The 18,754-nt window shown below is 41.3% G+C and overlaps 1 protein-coding gene across 3 annotated transcripts in view; it reads left to right on the plus strand.

The window, feature by feature from the left end:
- fras1 (Fraser extracellular matrix complex subunit 1) overlaps nt 1–18,754 on the plus strand; it is a 294,733-nt gene that overhangs the window by 269,265 nt on the left and 6,714 nt on the right. For all 3 annotated transcript variants that reach the window (XM_042420806.1, XM_042420807.1, XM_042420808.1), the window contains 21 exons: nt 506–733; nt 2,447–2,560; nt 4,009–4,159; nt 6,325–6,484; nt 6,569–6,737; nt 7,269–7,515; nt 7,721–8,065; nt 9,079–9,239; nt 9,564–9,711; nt 9,918–10,123; nt 10,218–10,374; nt 10,808–11,008; nt 11,140–11,327; nt 11,973–12,248; nt 13,846–14,078; nt 14,178–14,338; nt 14,662–14,876; nt 15,782–15,932; nt 16,357–16,464; nt 16,691–16,850; nt 18,363–18,479. In XM_042420806.1, coding sequence (XP_042276740.1) covers nt 506–733; nt 2,447–2,560; nt 4,009–4,159; nt 6,325–6,484; nt 6,569–6,737; nt 7,269–7,515; nt 7,721–8,065; nt 9,079–9,239; nt 9,564–9,711; nt 9,918–10,123; nt 10,218–10,374; nt 10,808–11,008; nt 11,140–11,327; nt 11,973–12,248; nt 13,846–14,078; nt 14,178–14,338; nt 14,662–14,876; nt 15,782–15,932; nt 16,357–16,464; nt 16,691–16,850; nt 18,363–18,479 — 3,896 coding nt within the window. The remainder of the gene's footprint in view (nt 1–505; nt 734–2,446; nt 2,561–4,008; nt 4,160–6,324; nt 6,485–6,568; nt 6,738–7,268; nt 7,516–7,720; nt 8,066–9,078; nt 9,240–9,563; nt 9,712–9,917; nt 10,124–10,217; nt 10,375–10,807; nt 11,009–11,139; nt 11,328–11,972; nt 12,249–13,845; nt 14,079–14,177; nt 14,339–14,661; nt 14,877–15,781; nt 15,933–16,356; nt 16,465–16,690; nt 16,851–18,362; nt 18,480–18,754) is intronic.

Raw genomic sequence — 18,754 nt, forward strand, 5'->3', positions numbered from 1 at the left:
TTTGTTTAGAAAAGAGCAGGACCTCTAAAGTGATAAGCTGTGTAAGCTGGCCTCTGTTGCTGTTCTCTAGAGCTTTATTTTCTCTGGCAACAACTTTATAAAGAATGTTTTCTGTTGATTTAAGGAAACAGAAAACATTGGTGCTTTCTCTCAACATCCTTGCCTACATTTACTGCAAATAAAAATTCCCTTAATTTCCCAGAATGTCTTTAAACAGCTGCTACAAAGCTGAATGTATTCCTTTTTTTGGTTATAAACTATGTACACAGGAATAGTGACAGCGACAGGACAGTGACTCTTTCTCATGGACGGAAAACAAAAGACCTGACCTTCCCCTCGCATGATTAATGAGCATCATTTCAAAAATAATAATAGTAAATTTCCTTCATAGAGCCGTAGAAGCAGGCTTTAGAGAGCAGCCTTCGCACCATATTTCACCATAACCGTCCATCATCGTGCCTCCTTTAACATTTCCGTTTCAACCCTTTAACACTACTTCCTTCAGGCGGAGTCCATCGTCTTCACCGTCGTCCAGGCTCCTCGCCACGGCACCGTGGAGCGCACGAGCAACGGCCAACACTACCGAGAGACAAGCAGCTTCACCATGGACGACATCTACCAGAACCGCATCAGCTACAACCACGACGGCTCCAACTCGCTCAAGGACCGTTTCACCTTCACTGTGGCCGACGGCACCAACCAGCTCTTCATGGTGGAGGAGGGTGGCAAGGAGGTAACACGTGTGTGTGTGCGCGTGTGTGTGTGAAGGAGGCAGCTTCCTGACATTTTTATTACAGCTAGACGATTGAATTAGCAGAGTTGGGGTGTGTGTTGAAGGTCGTGTTAGTGTGTGTGTGTGTTTGGGGAGTCACTGCTCTGACCTTTTATGTGACGTGAGGGGTGAATCAGCAGTTTGTGTGTGTGTATGTGTGTGTGCTCTTATACTTGTATTTTTGTGAGGACAAAGTTCAGTTACAGACCTGGAGAATGACATTTCTGGAAAATTACGATGCTCTTTGAAAGTTTTTTTTAAATATTACTCGGGCATTTTTGTATCATTATTAGAGACAGTAGCAGAGAGAAGACAGAAAATCAGCAGATGCGGGTCAGACTCAAACTGGATGTTGCAGTTCATGTCCAGAATCTTAATCGCCGAAGTAAAAAGTTGAGACATTTTTTTTAAAGATGAAGACAGTGAGGACAATTTTTGAAAAGTGTGGATATTGTAGAAATAGGTTAGCTAGGGGCAAAGGCAGTGGATTGCTAACCTTTTATTGCTTGTTTAATCTTTAATATGACTCAGAGTCACATAAACTTTCCCATTTGAATAATTTTGAGACACCAGTAAAGTATTTCAGTCTGGAAAAAAAAAAGGTTATTATTTCCTTCTAATCATCTCACAACCTCTTAGATTCATCTTTTAACCTCTTTAACAGCTCACATTGCCAGCCGGACTGCGGTAGTATGCATTAAACGGAGGAGTGTGTGTGTGTGTGTGTGTGTGTGTTAATGTCAGCTTTATGGTGATAGTTATGAGCAAGCTTCAGGGTGAATTGACTTCTCAGCTTGTCAATTTAGCCATCCCTCTCTCAGCTGCCCTCCACCACCTGTCACTACTAATAGTCCATATGATTAAACTGAATGATGGCAGGCAGGTATTGATATCACACACACACACACACACACACAGAAACACTTCTCAGGCCGGTGTTTATTATCTTTCCATCACCTTGGGACGTTCGACTTGATATTCACATGTTCCGTAGCGCAGGAGAAGGTTTGTGGCATTAACGCCGTTGGTGTTTTGAGGTGAATTTTTCTCCCACCGGAGCTGCCCCTGTTATTAAATAATGTATGAGCTCATATAACACCCTTTTGGATGAACACATCGTTCAAATGGCACATTTCAAAGCTGGCCTTAACAGCATCTGCTCTTTCTGTAATTCCCTCACGCACCTCGGACAAAACAGTAACTAGTAATATTGGAGTAGTTTATCTGATTTAGCCGACCATCAGTGTTTTTTTTAAAGGGAGGATAAATCAATAAAGGGTTAGCCTTAGGGTTAGCACTTTCTTTTTTGGCATTTATATCCAGAGCTTTTCCATTCGCTGTTCTCAACGTGACATCAGGATGCTGTTTCTGCAACCAGATGTTGCTGTTGAATTTTTCAAATGTCCTATTTCAACACTGTCCATTATATTGGGGGTAGAGGCAGAAATCTCGGGGACAGATATCTAAAATAATAAATAAAATAAAATAAAAGCAAAGCTATGTGGATGGTTAGAAACCACTAGGGGGGTTTTGTGGTTCGGATGATGCAACCCTTTAAAGAGAATATTGGGAATGGTTCAAAACTTTTTATTTGTTGTTTGTTTGTTCGTCAAATTCCCCTTGAAACTTGAAATCTTTGAACTTATCAAATGTCACAACTGTTCCATCTTCCAGATAGTGACAGCCGCTCCACAGAAGTTCAAGATCGATATCCTGCCGGTTGACGACGGCACGCCGCGTATCGTTACCAACTTGGGGCTGCAGTGGTTGGAGTACATGGACAACAAGGTACAAGTCTTCTTTTTGCAGCAGGATCACGTAATCCTGAACATCTTCTAATATGCCCTTTTAGTCTTTGCTTTGTTTCGTGGTGATGTTAAATAGCTGTGAAGGGAGTGATGGAGACCTTTTTTTTCTAATTCAGCACCCTTTCAAGTTGTCATTGAGCAGCTTATAATAATACGTCCTTCCTGTTCTCCACTTTCACTGGACACTTTACAGACAAAAAGGTTTGAATTAGCAGGAGACTCAACAAACTCTACCTGAAAAAATCTTTTTTTTCCAGTAATGACTCTAAGAGTTTGTCTGGGATACATGATTGTGCAAAAACACACATCTCCATGTGATTCTCAGAGCGATTGTATCACAGTAATCTATTAAACGTGTCTTTGTGATTGACAGAAATGCAAAGAGAAGCTTTATCACTGTTTGCTCACAGTGTGTAATTTACTTGCTCCCCCTGCTGGTTCAAACACCTCAACACAATGTAAACCCTTGGTTTCCTGTGTAGACGTTGTAAAAATGTCACTGTTCATTTATCCTGAGTCTGTGTGCTGTGTTAGCACTGCAGGTAATTAAGTCCTGAATGTATTCTCACTGAGGCAAATTAGCTTATTATAAAAATCCTGCATCTGCTTCTAATAGCTGCAAAAAAAACTTACCAAACCAGTACAGTCCTGTTCATCCGCTGCCTGAACTGAAGATCTTTGGTTCTTCTTCTTCTTCATGTTCTTGATCTTCCTGGATAAAGAGAAAACTCTTTGTTTGCCTGTAGGGATTTTACAAACTTAACACAGGTCTGGATCCCCATGAATTATATATTTTTTTTTTAGGCCAAAATGGTTTCAACATGAACGTACAGTAGTATCTATATTTTTGTTTTAAGAAATACATATACATGTACATATGATGCCCAGAAAATGAATAGTAAGAGTTCATAGATCTGTCATTATAAAAATCAACAAATGCTTATTTTAATTCATTCATTCAAGCCTTGAAAATCACTGAGGTTTTGCAATGATGTCAAGATACAGAGTTAAAAAGAAAATAAACAGAATTAATAGATCAAAGCAGGCAGCGTCTTTAGTGAAATAAAGTGCTTCAGGCAGGTCTAACTTTTGCAGACTCTGCCTCCAGGACACTCAAATCAAGATGACAGCCAAATATCACTCTCTGTGTCTGTGTGTGTACGCTTGTAAAACCACTGCGCACTTTAGTATGCGAAAAATATATCTGTATATTCTCTGCCTTCATTTATCCAAATCCACTGCAGCAGCAGTAAAGGAGTTTATTACCATAATGACACCAGATGTAGTTCATGAGGGCAGAGGACACCTTGCTAAATCATTTTCCTTCAGACTGTATATGACATCAGTCATATGAGAACCATAATGTTTAGTATAAATGTGACTGTAGCGTAAGTAATTGGAGTCATTTCTTGTTTTAATGTCTCCCAGGCCACCAACCTGATCACCAAGAAGGAGCTGCTGACCATGGATCCAGACACAGACGACGGGCAGCTGGTGTACGAAATCACCACGGAGCCGAAGCACGGCTTCCTGGAGAGCAAGCTGAAACCTGGCAACCCCATCACCACCTTCACACAAGGTACACAGCTTCATCTCTTTGTTTTTCCTGGCCTTCATTTCTTTTCTTTTTTTAATTATTTTTTTACCGCAGACACATATTAACATCTTACATAACCTTATTGTATTTCTCCTAGGAAAAAGAAATGATGTAGTTGACAAAACAGGTGTTTACAATTATATTTTCATCATCTATTTTCATTATTTGCTAGAAAAGGAAGAGAGTTTTCTACATTAGTGGATCATCATTACACCTTTTTAATATACTCTGTTATATAGATTGACCTTCCAATATTCAAAAGTGCTTCTTAACACTTTTGGCTTGTTATTGCATTAAATGAATGCATGCCTACTTGTTATTGGTACAAGTTATGGTCTTCTTCTTCTTATGTTGTTTAATTTGAGGGATTTTTAAGAGGCTGAAGAGGTGAAATTATCAAGATTTTCTAAAGAGAAAAGCAAAAAAGTCTCTTTTCAATCATTTTGTGACACCTCAGATTTATCTGGTGATCTGCAGGTAGGAAATCACAGCTTTCGGGCGACTTTTTAACCCTACCTTTTGATTTAAAATGACCCTAACAAAGAGAGTTCTGAATAATGGGGTGGCAACTTAATTATTATTGATTAAATTTGACCCTCCTGTTGTCCTCGGGTCAATTTTGACCAGGGAGGACAACAGGTGTCATTATGTACTGTCATCAAAAAAATTGAAATGGTTTTAAAACAGTATCCTGACTAAACTTTTACATATACCAGTCCACCATAATCCATCTGATCTCAACTATAGTTAAAACAATTCATAATTTCTTAGTCAGGATTCTGTTTTGGGTTAAAAATTGACCCCAAGGACAACAGGAGGGTTAACACAAACCACAGCTGAAGACTGCAGTCAAGTTTACTTAATTTCACCCATTTTTGATGTTGCGTCACTGCCCTCCTCTGTTCATCCTTTGTTCTTCAGCTAATACATGATGTTACACCTGATGTTTGAAGGTAGAGGATCAGTTTTGAAGGACCGAGGGGTCAAGGATACAAGGAAATGACTACCTTTTCTTCAAGAAAGGTTTTGTTCAAAGGCACCTCGGCAGCCCCTCTAGCCCACGTCTCCCAGCCAATAACGCAGTTTGAATCAGCAGCGCTCTCATCACGAGGCTGTTTATCTTCACCTCTAGGCTGCAGCCAGGGATCAATGTCAGCTTGCTTTTGTAAAAATGTTGATCCTCTAGGCTGGAGAGAAACTCCAAACAGACACTTTTTATGTGTTGCATTTGAGATTTTGGAGCGAACAGACATCATTTAGTCAATGATAACAAATATCCAATAACTAAAATAAATTCACCCTGAGAGAAAAAGAAATGCGAATAAAGGGAATGGGATTTACTTGTTACGGGATTAACTGTCAACATTATCCCAACTGCCAACATTTACTCATATTCTGCCATTTCCCTGCTCTCAGCCTGAAAACGTGTTTTGAAATATTATTTTTCTGGATATGAGTGTTTTTTGGGTTTTTTTGCCTGTGTGGTCCCATTTAGTTCTGTTTTCTGTTCATTACTATACATGTTTATTCTGAACTTCCTGAAGGTCATTTGAACAGCTTTCTACCAGAGAGACTCATCTTTTTTTTTTTTTTTCTTGGCTTTCAGCCATCAATTACAAAGAACTCTTCTGGAAGGTATAAATGAGCAAAAATTGTGAGCCGGTGATGAGTTTTAGTTTCATTTTCAAGTTTTTTTTACTCCTCTCAAGTAATAGAAGAAGGCCGGAGGCAGCAAATTAAGGAGTCATTATTTTACGGGAAAGACAAACCTTATAAAGATTGTTAATATTAAAATTTGATCCCTTTAGGGTCTCTTTTTGTTGTCCCTTTACTCATAGTAAGGCCAAGGTGACTCATTGGGGAGAGAAAAGTGAATTATTCTCTTGCTCAAGGACACTTCAGTTGTCGGGAAAGTTATTTCAAACTGGTTCTGCTTGTTTACAACCTGCTGCAATGTTCTGTGACAATTTTGACACATTTAAAACATTATTTTTATTGAGAGAAATATTGTTCAGTGACAAACAACGGGGTGTTTCTGTGACTTTCCATGCGATGTGTGACCTGAGAGGTTGAGATGAAGCAATAATTGAGGTGTATAATAGATTTTCACATTTGATCAACATTAATCTGACCTTGTTCCTCTCCAGCTGATATCAACTTGGGTCTGATCCGCTACGTGCTGCACCAGGAGAACGTTCAGGAAACTATGGACAACTTCAAGTTCCTCGTCAAGGACAGCAAACCCAACGTAGTCAGCGACAACGTTTTCCACATCCAGTGGTCCCTCATCAGCTTCGAGCACAAAAGGTCTGAATCATGTGTGAGGCTTTTGTCTGGTCAGAAATAAGTTATTTGTAGAATAACCAATCATTTCCTCTGATGTTTCCACAGCTACAATGTGAGTGAGAAGGCCGGCACTGTGGCGGTGACGGTGAAGCGAACAGGCAACCTCAACCAGTACGCCATCGTGCTCTGCCGCACCGAACAGGGCAGCGCCACCTCCACCAGCAGCGTCGGATCCCGTCCCGGCCAGCAGGACTATGTGGAATATGCTGGACAGGTAACAGCCTTTCTCTGCCTATGGTTTTCACTTTCCATTGGCTTAAGAAAACAGTTGAAAAAATCTTAACATCCACTACTCATTTTCCTGCTTCTGAGCAATTGTGTATTGAATTTTATAATTGATGGCGACTTTATTATTAAGAGACTTTTCAAAGCCTTTTACAAGACTTTCAGGTTGATACCTCAGATCCTTTTGGAGCACTTCATTTTCCCGTTTGTCAGTGGGGAGACTAAACCTTCCAAAAATAGAAGCACAGTTTTTTGTTTGAGGGGATCTCTTTGTTTGAAATTGAAGCCTCCATGCGCTCTTTGAAACATTAGTTATTTCCCATCAAAAGGTCATACAGCTATTCATTGATCTCACAAAGAATATGAGACCTCCCATTGGATTTTGAGACCATCCCATGTCACTGTTATTGTTCTCTGCCCTCCATTGTCTTTGTTTTCATACTTAAGCCATTAGATATTATGTCCAATCACAAGAAGAGCACATATTTAACAACATCACCACTTTCCCGTCCATTCACAGGTACAGTTTGACGAGCGTGAGGACACCAAAGTGTGCACCATCATCATTAACGATGATAAGGTTTTTGAGGGGATTGAGAGCTTCCAGGTGGAGCTGAGCATGCCCGTGTACGCCCTGCTGGGTGGAAACACACGCGCCGTCGTCAACATCAACGACACGGAAGACGAACCGACTCTACAGTTCGACAAGAAGACCTACCACGTCAACGAGAGCACCGGCTTGATCCACGTTCCCATCGAGAGAAAAGGTACCTATTTACCTATTGTTCGCTTTAATTCTCTCTTGTTACATTAAACTTAAGGTACTTCCCTTCTTTTCAATGTATGACAGAGTGCGTATATGTATCCTGTATCTGCTTCTTCCAACACGTCTTCAAGAATAGATGATGCTAGAGTCGTTTTTGTTGAAATGCAGGAGGAAAGTGATCCATCTCTCCCTCTTTTCCCACGTAGGTGACACCTCCAGCACCGTGTCAGCTCTCTGCTACACCTTAGCCAAGTCGGCTCAGGGCAGCAGCCTCCACGGTCTGGAGTCCGGCTCCGACTACAAGAGCCGCGGCATGACCAACGACAACCGAGTCATCTTCGGCCCCGGCGTCAGCATGTCGACCTGTGACGTCAAGCTGATCGACGACAGCGAGTATGAGCTGTCGGAAGAGTTTGAGCTGGTGCTGTCAGACGCCTCGGATAACGCCCGCATGGGGGACGTCATGGTGGCCAAGGTGGTCATCGACGGACCCAACGACGCGTCGACTGTTTCTCTTGGGAACGCCACCTTTACTTTCACTGAAGACGCCGGTACGAGTCTCTTAAATACAGACACAGATCATTCTCTACCACCAAGAGAAATTATTTTTAAAAAATAAAGTTACACTCCTCAGTCTTTAGTTAGCTATGCTGTTTAAGAGAAATATAAAAATTTAATGATCTTCACAGGGAAATTGGGAAGGTGGAAAAAAAAAGAAGTTGTCTTAGGAAAGGGTAGTTTCACAGTGGCTACATCCTGGGGTGTATCATTAATTTTTTGCCAGTAGTGCCGCCTGTGTGGACCCCTACCCCTTCTCTTTACAAAGCTACTACACATGAAACAGAATATAAGCATACGCCATGAACATTTAAACATACAGGAACAAGATTATTATTATCAGTCGGTAGGAAATACTTCCTACACCGTGTTCACAATCACACTGCGCCACATATAATTCTTTTGAATCATTTTAAAGCCCCCGAAAACTTCAAAGCAAAAGTACAAAAGAAAAAATAAATCTCTAAAGTGAAATAACTGGTGTGAATGGATGAGTGAATGGTGTGTTCGTATAAAAGTTTTCAGGGTATTTTAAGCAGCCGTTTTGACTGGATCACAAGTTAAAAGCTAATGTCATATCACATTACTTGGTAGAGAGATGTATGTTAATATATTACTTGCTATAAATACACTCCCTGTACGCCTCGTCTCATCTCGCCACCAATCCTCCTCGGATTTCTTTGTCTATCTCTCTCTTCTTTATGTGGTTCTCTGACTTTTTCTTTAATCTTGGATAAAAGCATGTACTGCAGCGCTGAACAGTCAGCACAATTAGACGCTGCGAGATTAGCTTCAAAATTAAGTTTCTCTGTCAATTTATTCTGCTGCTATAAATTCATTTATGATGCTAATTACTTTGAAATTGCAGACCAAAGCAGACTTTGTAAACCGGGGTTGTAGAAGGTCGCCAGATATCTTCAGACTCTTGTTTGTAAGGTTCTCCAGAGCACACATCTACTGTATTCTTTGTGTTAACCTGCGTTTCATTTTGATCTTCACACTCAAGGCACGATAGAGATACCTGTGCTGCGCCACGGCAGCGACCTGTCCTCGGTGACGTCTGTGTGGTGCGCCACCCGACCCTCAGACCCACCCTCAGCCAGTCCGGGGGTCGACTACATCCCCAGCTCCAAGAAGGTGGAGTTCAAACCTGGGAAAACCGAAGAGGTGAGGACAGGAAGGAGTGTCGTTAAAGCTGTCTTTCTAAAGATATCTAAAGTGTTAAATCAAAGGCAGCTGGATTATTCTTCAAGAATCACATCTTTTGGATAATTGTTCATCTCTAACGAGTCCATTAAAGGAAGAATGAGAAGCACATCATGCATTTTGTGTTATGGACCTCCTGTAGGGTAGTCCTCCAGCTACAGGGAAAGAGTTTTTTATTGCCCAGAAGAAGAAAAAAATCATAATGAACTGAAAACAAGGTGAAGAAAAACAAACCAAATAGGCAATTAATAAATTATACATTTGCCCTTCCTCCATACTTCACAGACATGCAGTCTGACCATCATGGATGACGTCCAGAACCCGTCCATCGAAGGATCTGAGTCCTTTGTGGTCTTCCTCAGTTCTCCTCAAGGTGCTGTCCTCCAAGAGCCCTACGAAGCCAACGTTGTCATCACAGACACCTTCCAGGACAGTACGTACACACTGGAGATAATATGATAATAATAATAATAATAATAATAATAATAATAATAATAATAATAATAATGGTTTATTAATTTTCACTGTCTTCATTTGAGGCTTCTCACATGTTAAATACCTGTATATACCCATAGATTATTGGTATATTAGTTACATTGACCTGTATGTAGAATTTACAACCAGATATCTCGTCCTCAGTTCCCAGCATGCAGTTTGAGAAGAGCGCCTACACAGTGAAGGAGAAAGACAGCGTCCTGCACATCCCCGTCATCCGTACAGGCGACCTGTCCTTCACGTCATCGGTGAGGTGTTTCACCCGCACCATGTCAGCCATGGTGATGGATGACTTTGAGGAGAGGAGGAACGCCGATGAGTCACGAATCACTTTCCTCAAAGGAGAAAAGGTACAAAAAAATTTAAACTGAAGCAGATTAATTCAGATTTGTTTTCAGTGTCTACATATCATGGGTTTGTTTGTTTGTTTGTTTGTTTCTGCAGGTGAAGAACTGCACAGTTCACATTAATGACGACTCCGTTTTTGAGCCCGAAGAGGAGTTCCAGGTGCATCTTGGGACGCCGCTGGGTGACCACTGGAGCGGCGCTATGGTTGGCGCTAGCGACATCGTAACCATCACTATCACCAATGATGAAGATGGTAAGCAGGCCATCTTCTACAGCTGTTATAAACGTGTATATCAGGGTTTGTTGATATTTTCTTACATTTTATCCTCAGGGCCTCCACTGAACTCTTGCAAAAGAATAAGATTTACACAGTTCAGCCTTTGCTCACAGCTTAGTTCTGTCCAATACTTTTGTGGATTTACAGCAAATATTATGCAGGTTCCTCTATGAAACTTCTAAAAAACTTTACTTTACCCATTTTTTATTCATCTAACCATTCAGTGATACTATTTAACAATTTAATTCTTTATAAAAATGTGTCAACCAACACTGGACTGAGCAAGCTTCCTGTGAGCCCTTGATGATGTTTCTATTTTAAACATTTATGCGCCTCTTAAGGTTTAAAGCAAATCTAAGTAACCACCAGAGCAGCACTGTGACGTGTTCTGTATCCTCGTCTGTTCCAGCTCCCACCATTGAGTTCGAGCAGGCGTCCTATCAGGTCAGAGAGCCTCCTGGTCCGGATGGCGTCGAGGTGCTCAACATCAAGGTGATCCGCCGGGGCGATCTGGATCGGACCTCCAAGATCCGCTGCAGCACCCGAGACGGATCAGCCCAGTCCGGAGTCGACTACAATCCCAAGAGCCGTGTGCTCAAATTCACGCCTGGTCAGTGCCAAAAATCTGAAAGTGACAGATTATTCTTTGCATGTTTGTGAATCTAAAAACTTTGAAACTGTCTGAGTCTAATGTTACTGAGATGAAATATGACTCAACATTTCCTCTTGATCACCTCGTAGGGATGGACCACATCCTGTTCAAGGTTGAGATTCTGTCCAATGAGGACAGGGAGTGGCATGAGTCCTTCTCATTGGTCCTTGGCCCTGACGACCCTGTGGAGGCGGTACTTGGGGAGATCACTATGGCAACAGTGACCATTCTGGACCAGGAGGCTGCAGGCAGTCTCATCCTCCCTTCCCCACCTATTGTAAGAAAACTACAGAGTGACATCTATCAGTTTAACTTGTCTTTAAATTAAATAACGGCTGCTGTCACAAAACTTAACTCATCCAATGTGTCTTATATGATAATAAAACAAACACAGAACAACACAAAGATATAAAGCAGGAGCAGTTGGAGAAACTAGGACACGATGTGTCTTAAGCAGCTTTTTTAAGGACTTTAGTGACTTTGCTTCTTTGATTTAAATGGATGTTTTATGCTTTTGTGTGTTTCCAGCAGTGCAGAGTGCTTAACATGTTTTTAGCATTCAGAGCGCTTGGCAGCGGAAGCAAGAAACATCTTCACTCCCAGCGAAAGCTCACCTCTCCTCCAATACATATTCAGTAACTAGAGGACGAGAGCAGAAAACATTAGCAATATTTTACAGGCTTTTACATTTCTTATGCATTTAACTACTTTTAATTTAACTACTTACAATGAGTACATCAGTTCAGCTATGTTTGTATGCCATTAAAATATTATATAATATTATATTTATGGGTGATTTTACTCCAAATGCCTTACAGTCCCTCAGCAGGAAGCCTAATCTCATGCAGTGTTTGTGTTCTACCCACCAAGCTACTCTGGACCGTCTTGTAATAAAAACAATAAAATCCTCCTTCCTCCCCAGGTGGTCTCTCTCGCTGACTACGATCACGTCCAGGAAGTGACGAAGGAGGGCAGTAAGAAGACCCCCTCTCCAGGTTACCCCCTGGTGTGCGTCACCCCCTGCGACCCCCACTACCCGAAGTACTCTGTGATGAAGGAGCGCTGCGAGGAGGCGGGCATCAACCAGACTCAAGTTCACTTCTCTTGGGAAGTGGCGGCACCCACCGACACCAACGGTGCCCGGTCCCCCTTTGAGACGGTCACAGACACAACCCCGTATACCAGCGTGAACCATATGGTGAGTCGGTCCACAGAGGGAAATAATCTCATTGGCTCCACCAAACTCAGCCAAAGAACCACAGAGCACCAAGATGACTAACAGACAAACTTCAAACTTAAATATAAACTGAAAATGTAAAGAGTGATGACTTGTTATATAGTCTGTTATACATGATTGTGATATTTATGATGGTGAAAGAGCAACAGGATAGCTTAGTAGCTTTACTAGCATTTCTGTATAACTGACAAATGTTCAACAAAAATCAAATATTTAGAGAAATTTTGCTTACTAGTTAATTTAACTTGAATTGGCAGCTGTAATATAAAAGTATACATTAAAGATCATTATGTAGTATGGAATTACTAAGACTAATTATTGCTAGACTGTGTTTGTCCGTTACAACTGTAGCGTAACGATGTGGTAGTAACTAGCATGCTAGTAACTAGCATGCTAGTAACTAGCATGCTGTTAGCTTTCATGTCCTTCCTTTTTCCCAAATATCACTCTGCCAGATGGAATTTAAAGATTTATTCACAAAGTATATATTTTTTAAATGTATTATCATTGTTTTTGGTACATTTTATGCTAATGTTACCTGTTTTAAAAGTGGAATGGTACCATTACATAAAACTATGAGAGTGTGATTGTTCCATTTTTTAATGGATTAGTCTTCTTATTGTCAACTAATCTCATAGAAAGACCAAAACCAACAATCTACTGATTCTACCAGCAAGTATTGTGTGTGTTTGTATCCAAAGCCTGATATATGTTATCCCTCTGTGCCATAGAAATCCATTACTGTCCAAAAATGTATTAACTGTTGTTTGTTTTGAGTCAATCACTCATACACTGTACTGCTGCTGGAAATATTCACTAGATCACCAACCCACTCAAAATAGTCCCCACTGTTTTGTCCTGTTTGTGTAACTTTTGCCTGAAACTACAGTGGTTGTTTCTGTTTTAGGAAATTAGTAAGTAAGTAAGTAAGCTTTTATTTATATAGCACTTTTTAAAACACACAGTTACAAAGTGCTTCACAGACACACACACAAAATTGAAACAGATAGATTAATAGAATAGACAAACATGACACAGAGAGAAATCAACCAAAATGAAATAAAATAGGACATGGGAACAAGAAGGGAGGTCTATAGAAAGGCTTGAGTTGGGGGCTAGGAATGCAAACGCCGCGTGGTCACCTTTTGATTTGCGGTTTGTGCGGGGAATAGATAGAAGGCCGAGATTTGAGGATCGGAGAGGTCAAGGAGCTCAGAAGTGTAGCTAGGGGGCGAGGTCATGGAGCGCTTTATAAATAATCAGCAGGATCTTGTAGTTTATTCTGAATTTTACTGGAAGCCAATGGAGGGATGCAAAAACAGGGGTAATGTGGGACCTACGGCTAGTACTGGTTAGAGGTCTAGCTGCTGTATTTTGGATTAACTGTAAGCGTTTTAGAGAAAAAAATGAAACTATGTATTTGTTTTTAAGGATTTATACGTTCAGTAGGCAGAGAGACAGACAAACACAATGCACCCAGGCCTCCTTTAAGACAAGCACTTAGCCTTATTCTTCATCACAGTCTCTAACATCTCGTCCATTCTGCTTCCTCTCTCAGGTCCTGGACAGCATTTATTTCAGCCGGCGTTTCCACGTTCGCTGCGTGGCGCAGGCCAGGGATAAGTCAGGTCACCTTGGAACGCCGCTAAGGAGCAACATCGCCACCATCGGCACTGAGGGCTCCATTTGCCACACGCCTGTTACCACGGGAACCGCCAGAGGCTTCCAGGCTCAGTCCTTCATCGCAACACTCAAATACCTGGATGTCAAACACAAAGAGCACCCCAACCGGTGAGGAAAGACGGGTGGATTTGGATAAAAGTCTTCACCAAAACCTCATACTTTGTTTGTTAATCTCTTCTGTCTTCTGCTCCGTGTGTCCCTCTTTAGCATCCATATCTCGGTGCAGATCCCCCATCAGGACGGCATGCTCCCCCTGGTGTCCACCATGCCGCTGCACAACCTGCACTTCCTGCTGTCGGAGTCGATCTACCGGCAGCAGCACGTCTGTTCCAACCTGGTCACCCTCAAAGACCTGCAGGGCATCTCTGGTCAGTCACACACACACACACACACACACACCTTTCACTCAAACACACAAACACGCTGTGTGTCCTCTTCATCAAAGCTCACCTGAGGGCTGAAACAAGAGATCAGACGTAGACACCCGCAGGCTACTTACCAAATCATTTACATCACTTTACACTTCAAAGATTTATCTGAGATTCACATCCAGAGCAGGTTTGATTAAATAAACCAGCGCAACATGTTCTCAATTTTATATCTCAAGAGCACCCAGCATTTCTCACGGTTTAAGAGTCAGAGCTACGGTGTCCCAGCAGTTAATCCGAACCTTGGCAACTTTTTTTTACAGAGACGGGTTTCCTTGACGACGTGTCCTATGACAGCATCTCTCTGGGTCCCGGATACGACCGCCCCTACCAGTTCAACCCCAACATCCGGGAGGCCAAGAGCATCCAACTCTACAAGCACCTCAACCTCAAGAGCTGCATCTGGACCTTTGACGCCTACTACGACATGACCGAGCTCATCGACGTCTGCGGGGGCTCCGTCACTGCCGATTTCCAGGTACAAGTCAAAGTCAGGGTCTTACTGTTGCCACCGGATACGAGTCGTGATAAGAAAAAAAGTAGTTTAAAATGGACAAAATGAGGAAAATCTTGTATGAAGCCAAAGAGTCAGGTTTTATTATGCTGCAGCAGGAGGAAAAAAAAGCACCAACAGACTGTTTGAGACAGAATATATAAACAAAACATGGAGGATGTAAATGAGAGGGAAACAAATACATCTGTATAGTTGGGTTTCATCAATATGACAAGAGGCACGGAAAGGCTTTTAGCAGGGGATCAACTGAAGGGCAAAACACGGGTCCAAACGAAGGGCAAAGCGCATCAGTGAGTACATCCCAGAGAGGTATTTAACAGTATAAAGCAGAGACCACATAATACTATTTCTTTACATAATACATATTTCTAGTCAAATCATATTTTCTTCCACATAACAACACAAGGTCCGCTCAAACTTTCTAGTATTCAGAGCACTTTTAGGACTTTTCATCCTTGTGGGTTTAAAAGTTGAGCTTTCCCTCTTGACCTCGAAAGCAACACACTGTTGAAAGCTCCAGGACTAGAGCTAATAAACCTTGAGTGGATTTTTGTTTTGTCAGCCGCTGTCGACTTGGAGAACGGTGTCAAGCTCGCGGTTTAGCTCAAGGCCCGTCTGTCAGTGAATTGTCATAGAATTTCAGTTTCCCAGAATTTAATTTTTTAAAAAATGCTGCTGACAGAAAAGAAAAAAACCTTTTCTAAAGGCTGGAACATCCTTCATGGAGAAATTCTCCAGTTTGTTCTGTGACTCTGAATAACTTATAAAATACTCAAGAAAGACTAAAACTCACAGCAGGAGCCTCTGTAGGGTCCCTCTCCTCATGTTGAGAACCGACATTAAAGCGTACTGTTTACTGTTGTTTCCAGGTTCGTGACTCGGCTCAGTCCTTCCTGACGGTGCAGGTTCCTCTCTACGTGTCCTACATCTACGTGACGGCGCCGAGAGGCTGGGCTTCTCTGGAGCATCACACCGAGATGGAGTTCTCTTTCTTCTACGACACCGTGCTCTGGAGGACAGGTTAGAAAATACTTAATACGACTTTTTTCACTTATAACACCTGGAAACACACGCTGATGTGTAAAATTGGTGAAGATTCCCTTTAAATATGAAGCAGGACGTTTGTGTTTATTCTTGCTTACACACAACAATCCTATTTCTCATAATACATATTTTCTCCACATGTGAACACAGCATTATATTATATTACCTTTTCCAATTTCAAAACTATTATGACAATTTGAGTCGACTTGTTGTTTTATGCATAATTGTTTTACACTGTCAGGTGAGGCAACTGCAGTTTAGGTAAAATGTAAGATGAAAATAGACAACCTTTTACAACAAATATATTATTTTCTTTAATATGAATTTAAAGATGCATTTGGCTTATGTTAGCAAAGATCTGCATCCTCTAACTGTCATGTTTGGTGTTTGATGTTTGCAGGCATTCAGACTGACAGCGTCCTCTCCGCCAGACTGCAGATCATCAGGATTTACATCAGAGAAGACGGACGACTGGTGATTGAGTTTAAAACTCACGCTAAATTCAGAGGTGAGTTCACACAACAAAACCACTGACATTAAACATATTAGTTCCAAGATAAGATCATACCTACAGTAGGTTTTGTTCTATAAAGCATCTGTCTTCTTATTAATACAAGAATATCCAGCTGTGTACAAAGATGTGTTAAGTCTTTCGCTCTGGTCTGAAGCGACGCATGTCAGTATCACATCAGTGGAATAAAAACATATTTCCTCCGTTTTTTTCTTTCCTCCAGGTCAGTTTGTCCCTGAACACCACACTCTGCCGGGCCACAAGTCCCACCTGATGGCCCCCGACCACCTCGGAGGAATCGAGTTTGACATCCAGCTGCTGTGGAGCGCCCAAACCTTCGACTCACCGTACCAGCTGTGGAGGGCCACCAGCTCCTACAGCAGGTCAGTCGCTTCACCCGGAGGAAGTCAAGGAAGTCTTTATTTCTGTCATGCTGATGACTATATGACCTCCATAAGCAAATGAGACCATTTCTATATAGTTATTCTAAATGTAAATGCTGCCACCGAGCCAAATTTCCTGCAAAATCAGATGAAACGATTTACAGCACGCAGACCAGAAGAGCCGATGTTTACATTACATGTAGTATTGTAGCATGAGGGAGTACAAAGACGTTACTAGGATGAGGAGGGAGGATATTCTCTTCATTTGATAACGTTAAAAGTAAAGTTAGACTTCTTGTCAGCGAGAGAGAGAAAGAGAGAGAGACAGCAGTGGTGGACAATCGAGCTAGAGAGTGAATGAAGAGAGCGAGCAGCGGTGTAGCGAGAACAACAGAGTGAATCTGAGAAATAAAACGTTATTTTCTGATTAGGAAAAACAAACTTCAGACACTAATGCATGGAGCAGGAATAAAAAAACAGGAGGATGAAGTTAAAAAGCCTTTATTCAACATGGCTACTTACAATAAAAACTGACTGCTTGAGTTCTTTGACATCTTGAGACCTTTATGGTCTTGATTTCTTGAGTTTTATATGATCAAGACAGTCCTTGATCACACCACTACCTCTTTTTTTTCTTATTTTCTGATTGTTTCATAGCAGTTACGTTCTAAAGCATAAATAAACACACCCACACCTGCACATATCTCCGTACAACCCTGCAGGAAGGTGCCGCTTTGCAGGATGCAGCCTTACATGTAACCAAAACAAAGTTTACTTTGCTTCACCATTGTCATATTACAATTATTAATCTTATGTAGCCACAAATAGATACATTACCTCATCGCTATGCATCCTGCAAACAGCTGTGTTTAAAAAAGAAAAATAGTGTTAAAAATAAGTAGCTCTTTCTTTCACTCACTTCCAAAACAAATGCACCTGCTAGCCTCATGGGAAATGCAGTCTTCATTCCAGGAAAACACTACCACTTTTGTCCACAGGGGGGCACTAAAATCAACACAAAATGAAAGTTCTCCTGTAGTAACTTTAAATGGAAATTATGAAATTAGATCCCTCGCTCAATAGTGACATTTACAGGATAGTGACAACAAAATATGTAATTAAATTTGTTGGAAGTTTTACTGCAAAGCAGCTTTAAGATTTAGGAAAACATATATATATAGGAAACTTCCAGATCGGCCCAAACTATGCAGAAAACCACAGATATATTTCTCCAGAAGTTGAATCTGGTCTATTATGTTGTTCACTTTCATGCAAGAAGATCTCAGTTGGAGGTTGATGTCGTGTTTATTTGATCACAGCTGCAGGGAACCTCAGAGTTCCTTATCAAACAACTAAAATGGTTCTGTTGAAATCCTGAAGTGACTCCTGAGAAACCCAGAAGGTTTTTAATCTTCTCACTTTGGATTCCAGAGGAACTCTTGATCAACCCATTTTCAGCTCAGTATCTCGCTGCATGGCCGTATTAATCCTTCTGTGTTGTCTTATCAACAGGAAGGACTATTCTGGAGAGTACACCGTCTTCCTGATCCCCTGCACCGTCCAGCCCACTCAGCCCTGGATCGACCCCGGTGACAAACCTCTTTCCTGCACGGCTCACGCTCCAGAGAAGTACGTCGTCCCACACACACACACACACACACACACAGCTGTAAACAATTATCCAGCAAATTCAGTTCCCACAAAAAAAAAAAAGCCTTAGAAGTTATTAAAATTTGATTTACAAGGATCTTGAAAACATTTTCCTTCCCTGCTGTAATCAGTAACATTACTTAGAACTGTTTTTTTTCTCACTAATAAATTAAATCTGACTGGTGCGACAGTGGATTGTGCTGCAGGAAATTGTTTAATCCTTTTTTTGTGGAGTTTCAATCAGAAACATCAGA

Source organism: Thunnus maccoyii, chromosome 9 (assembly GCF_910596095.1).
Source record: "Thunnus maccoyii chromosome 9, fThuMac1.1, whole genome shotgun sequence".
NCBI lineage: Eukaryota > Metazoa > Chordata > Actinopteri > Scombriformes > Scombridae > Thunnus > Thunnus maccoyii.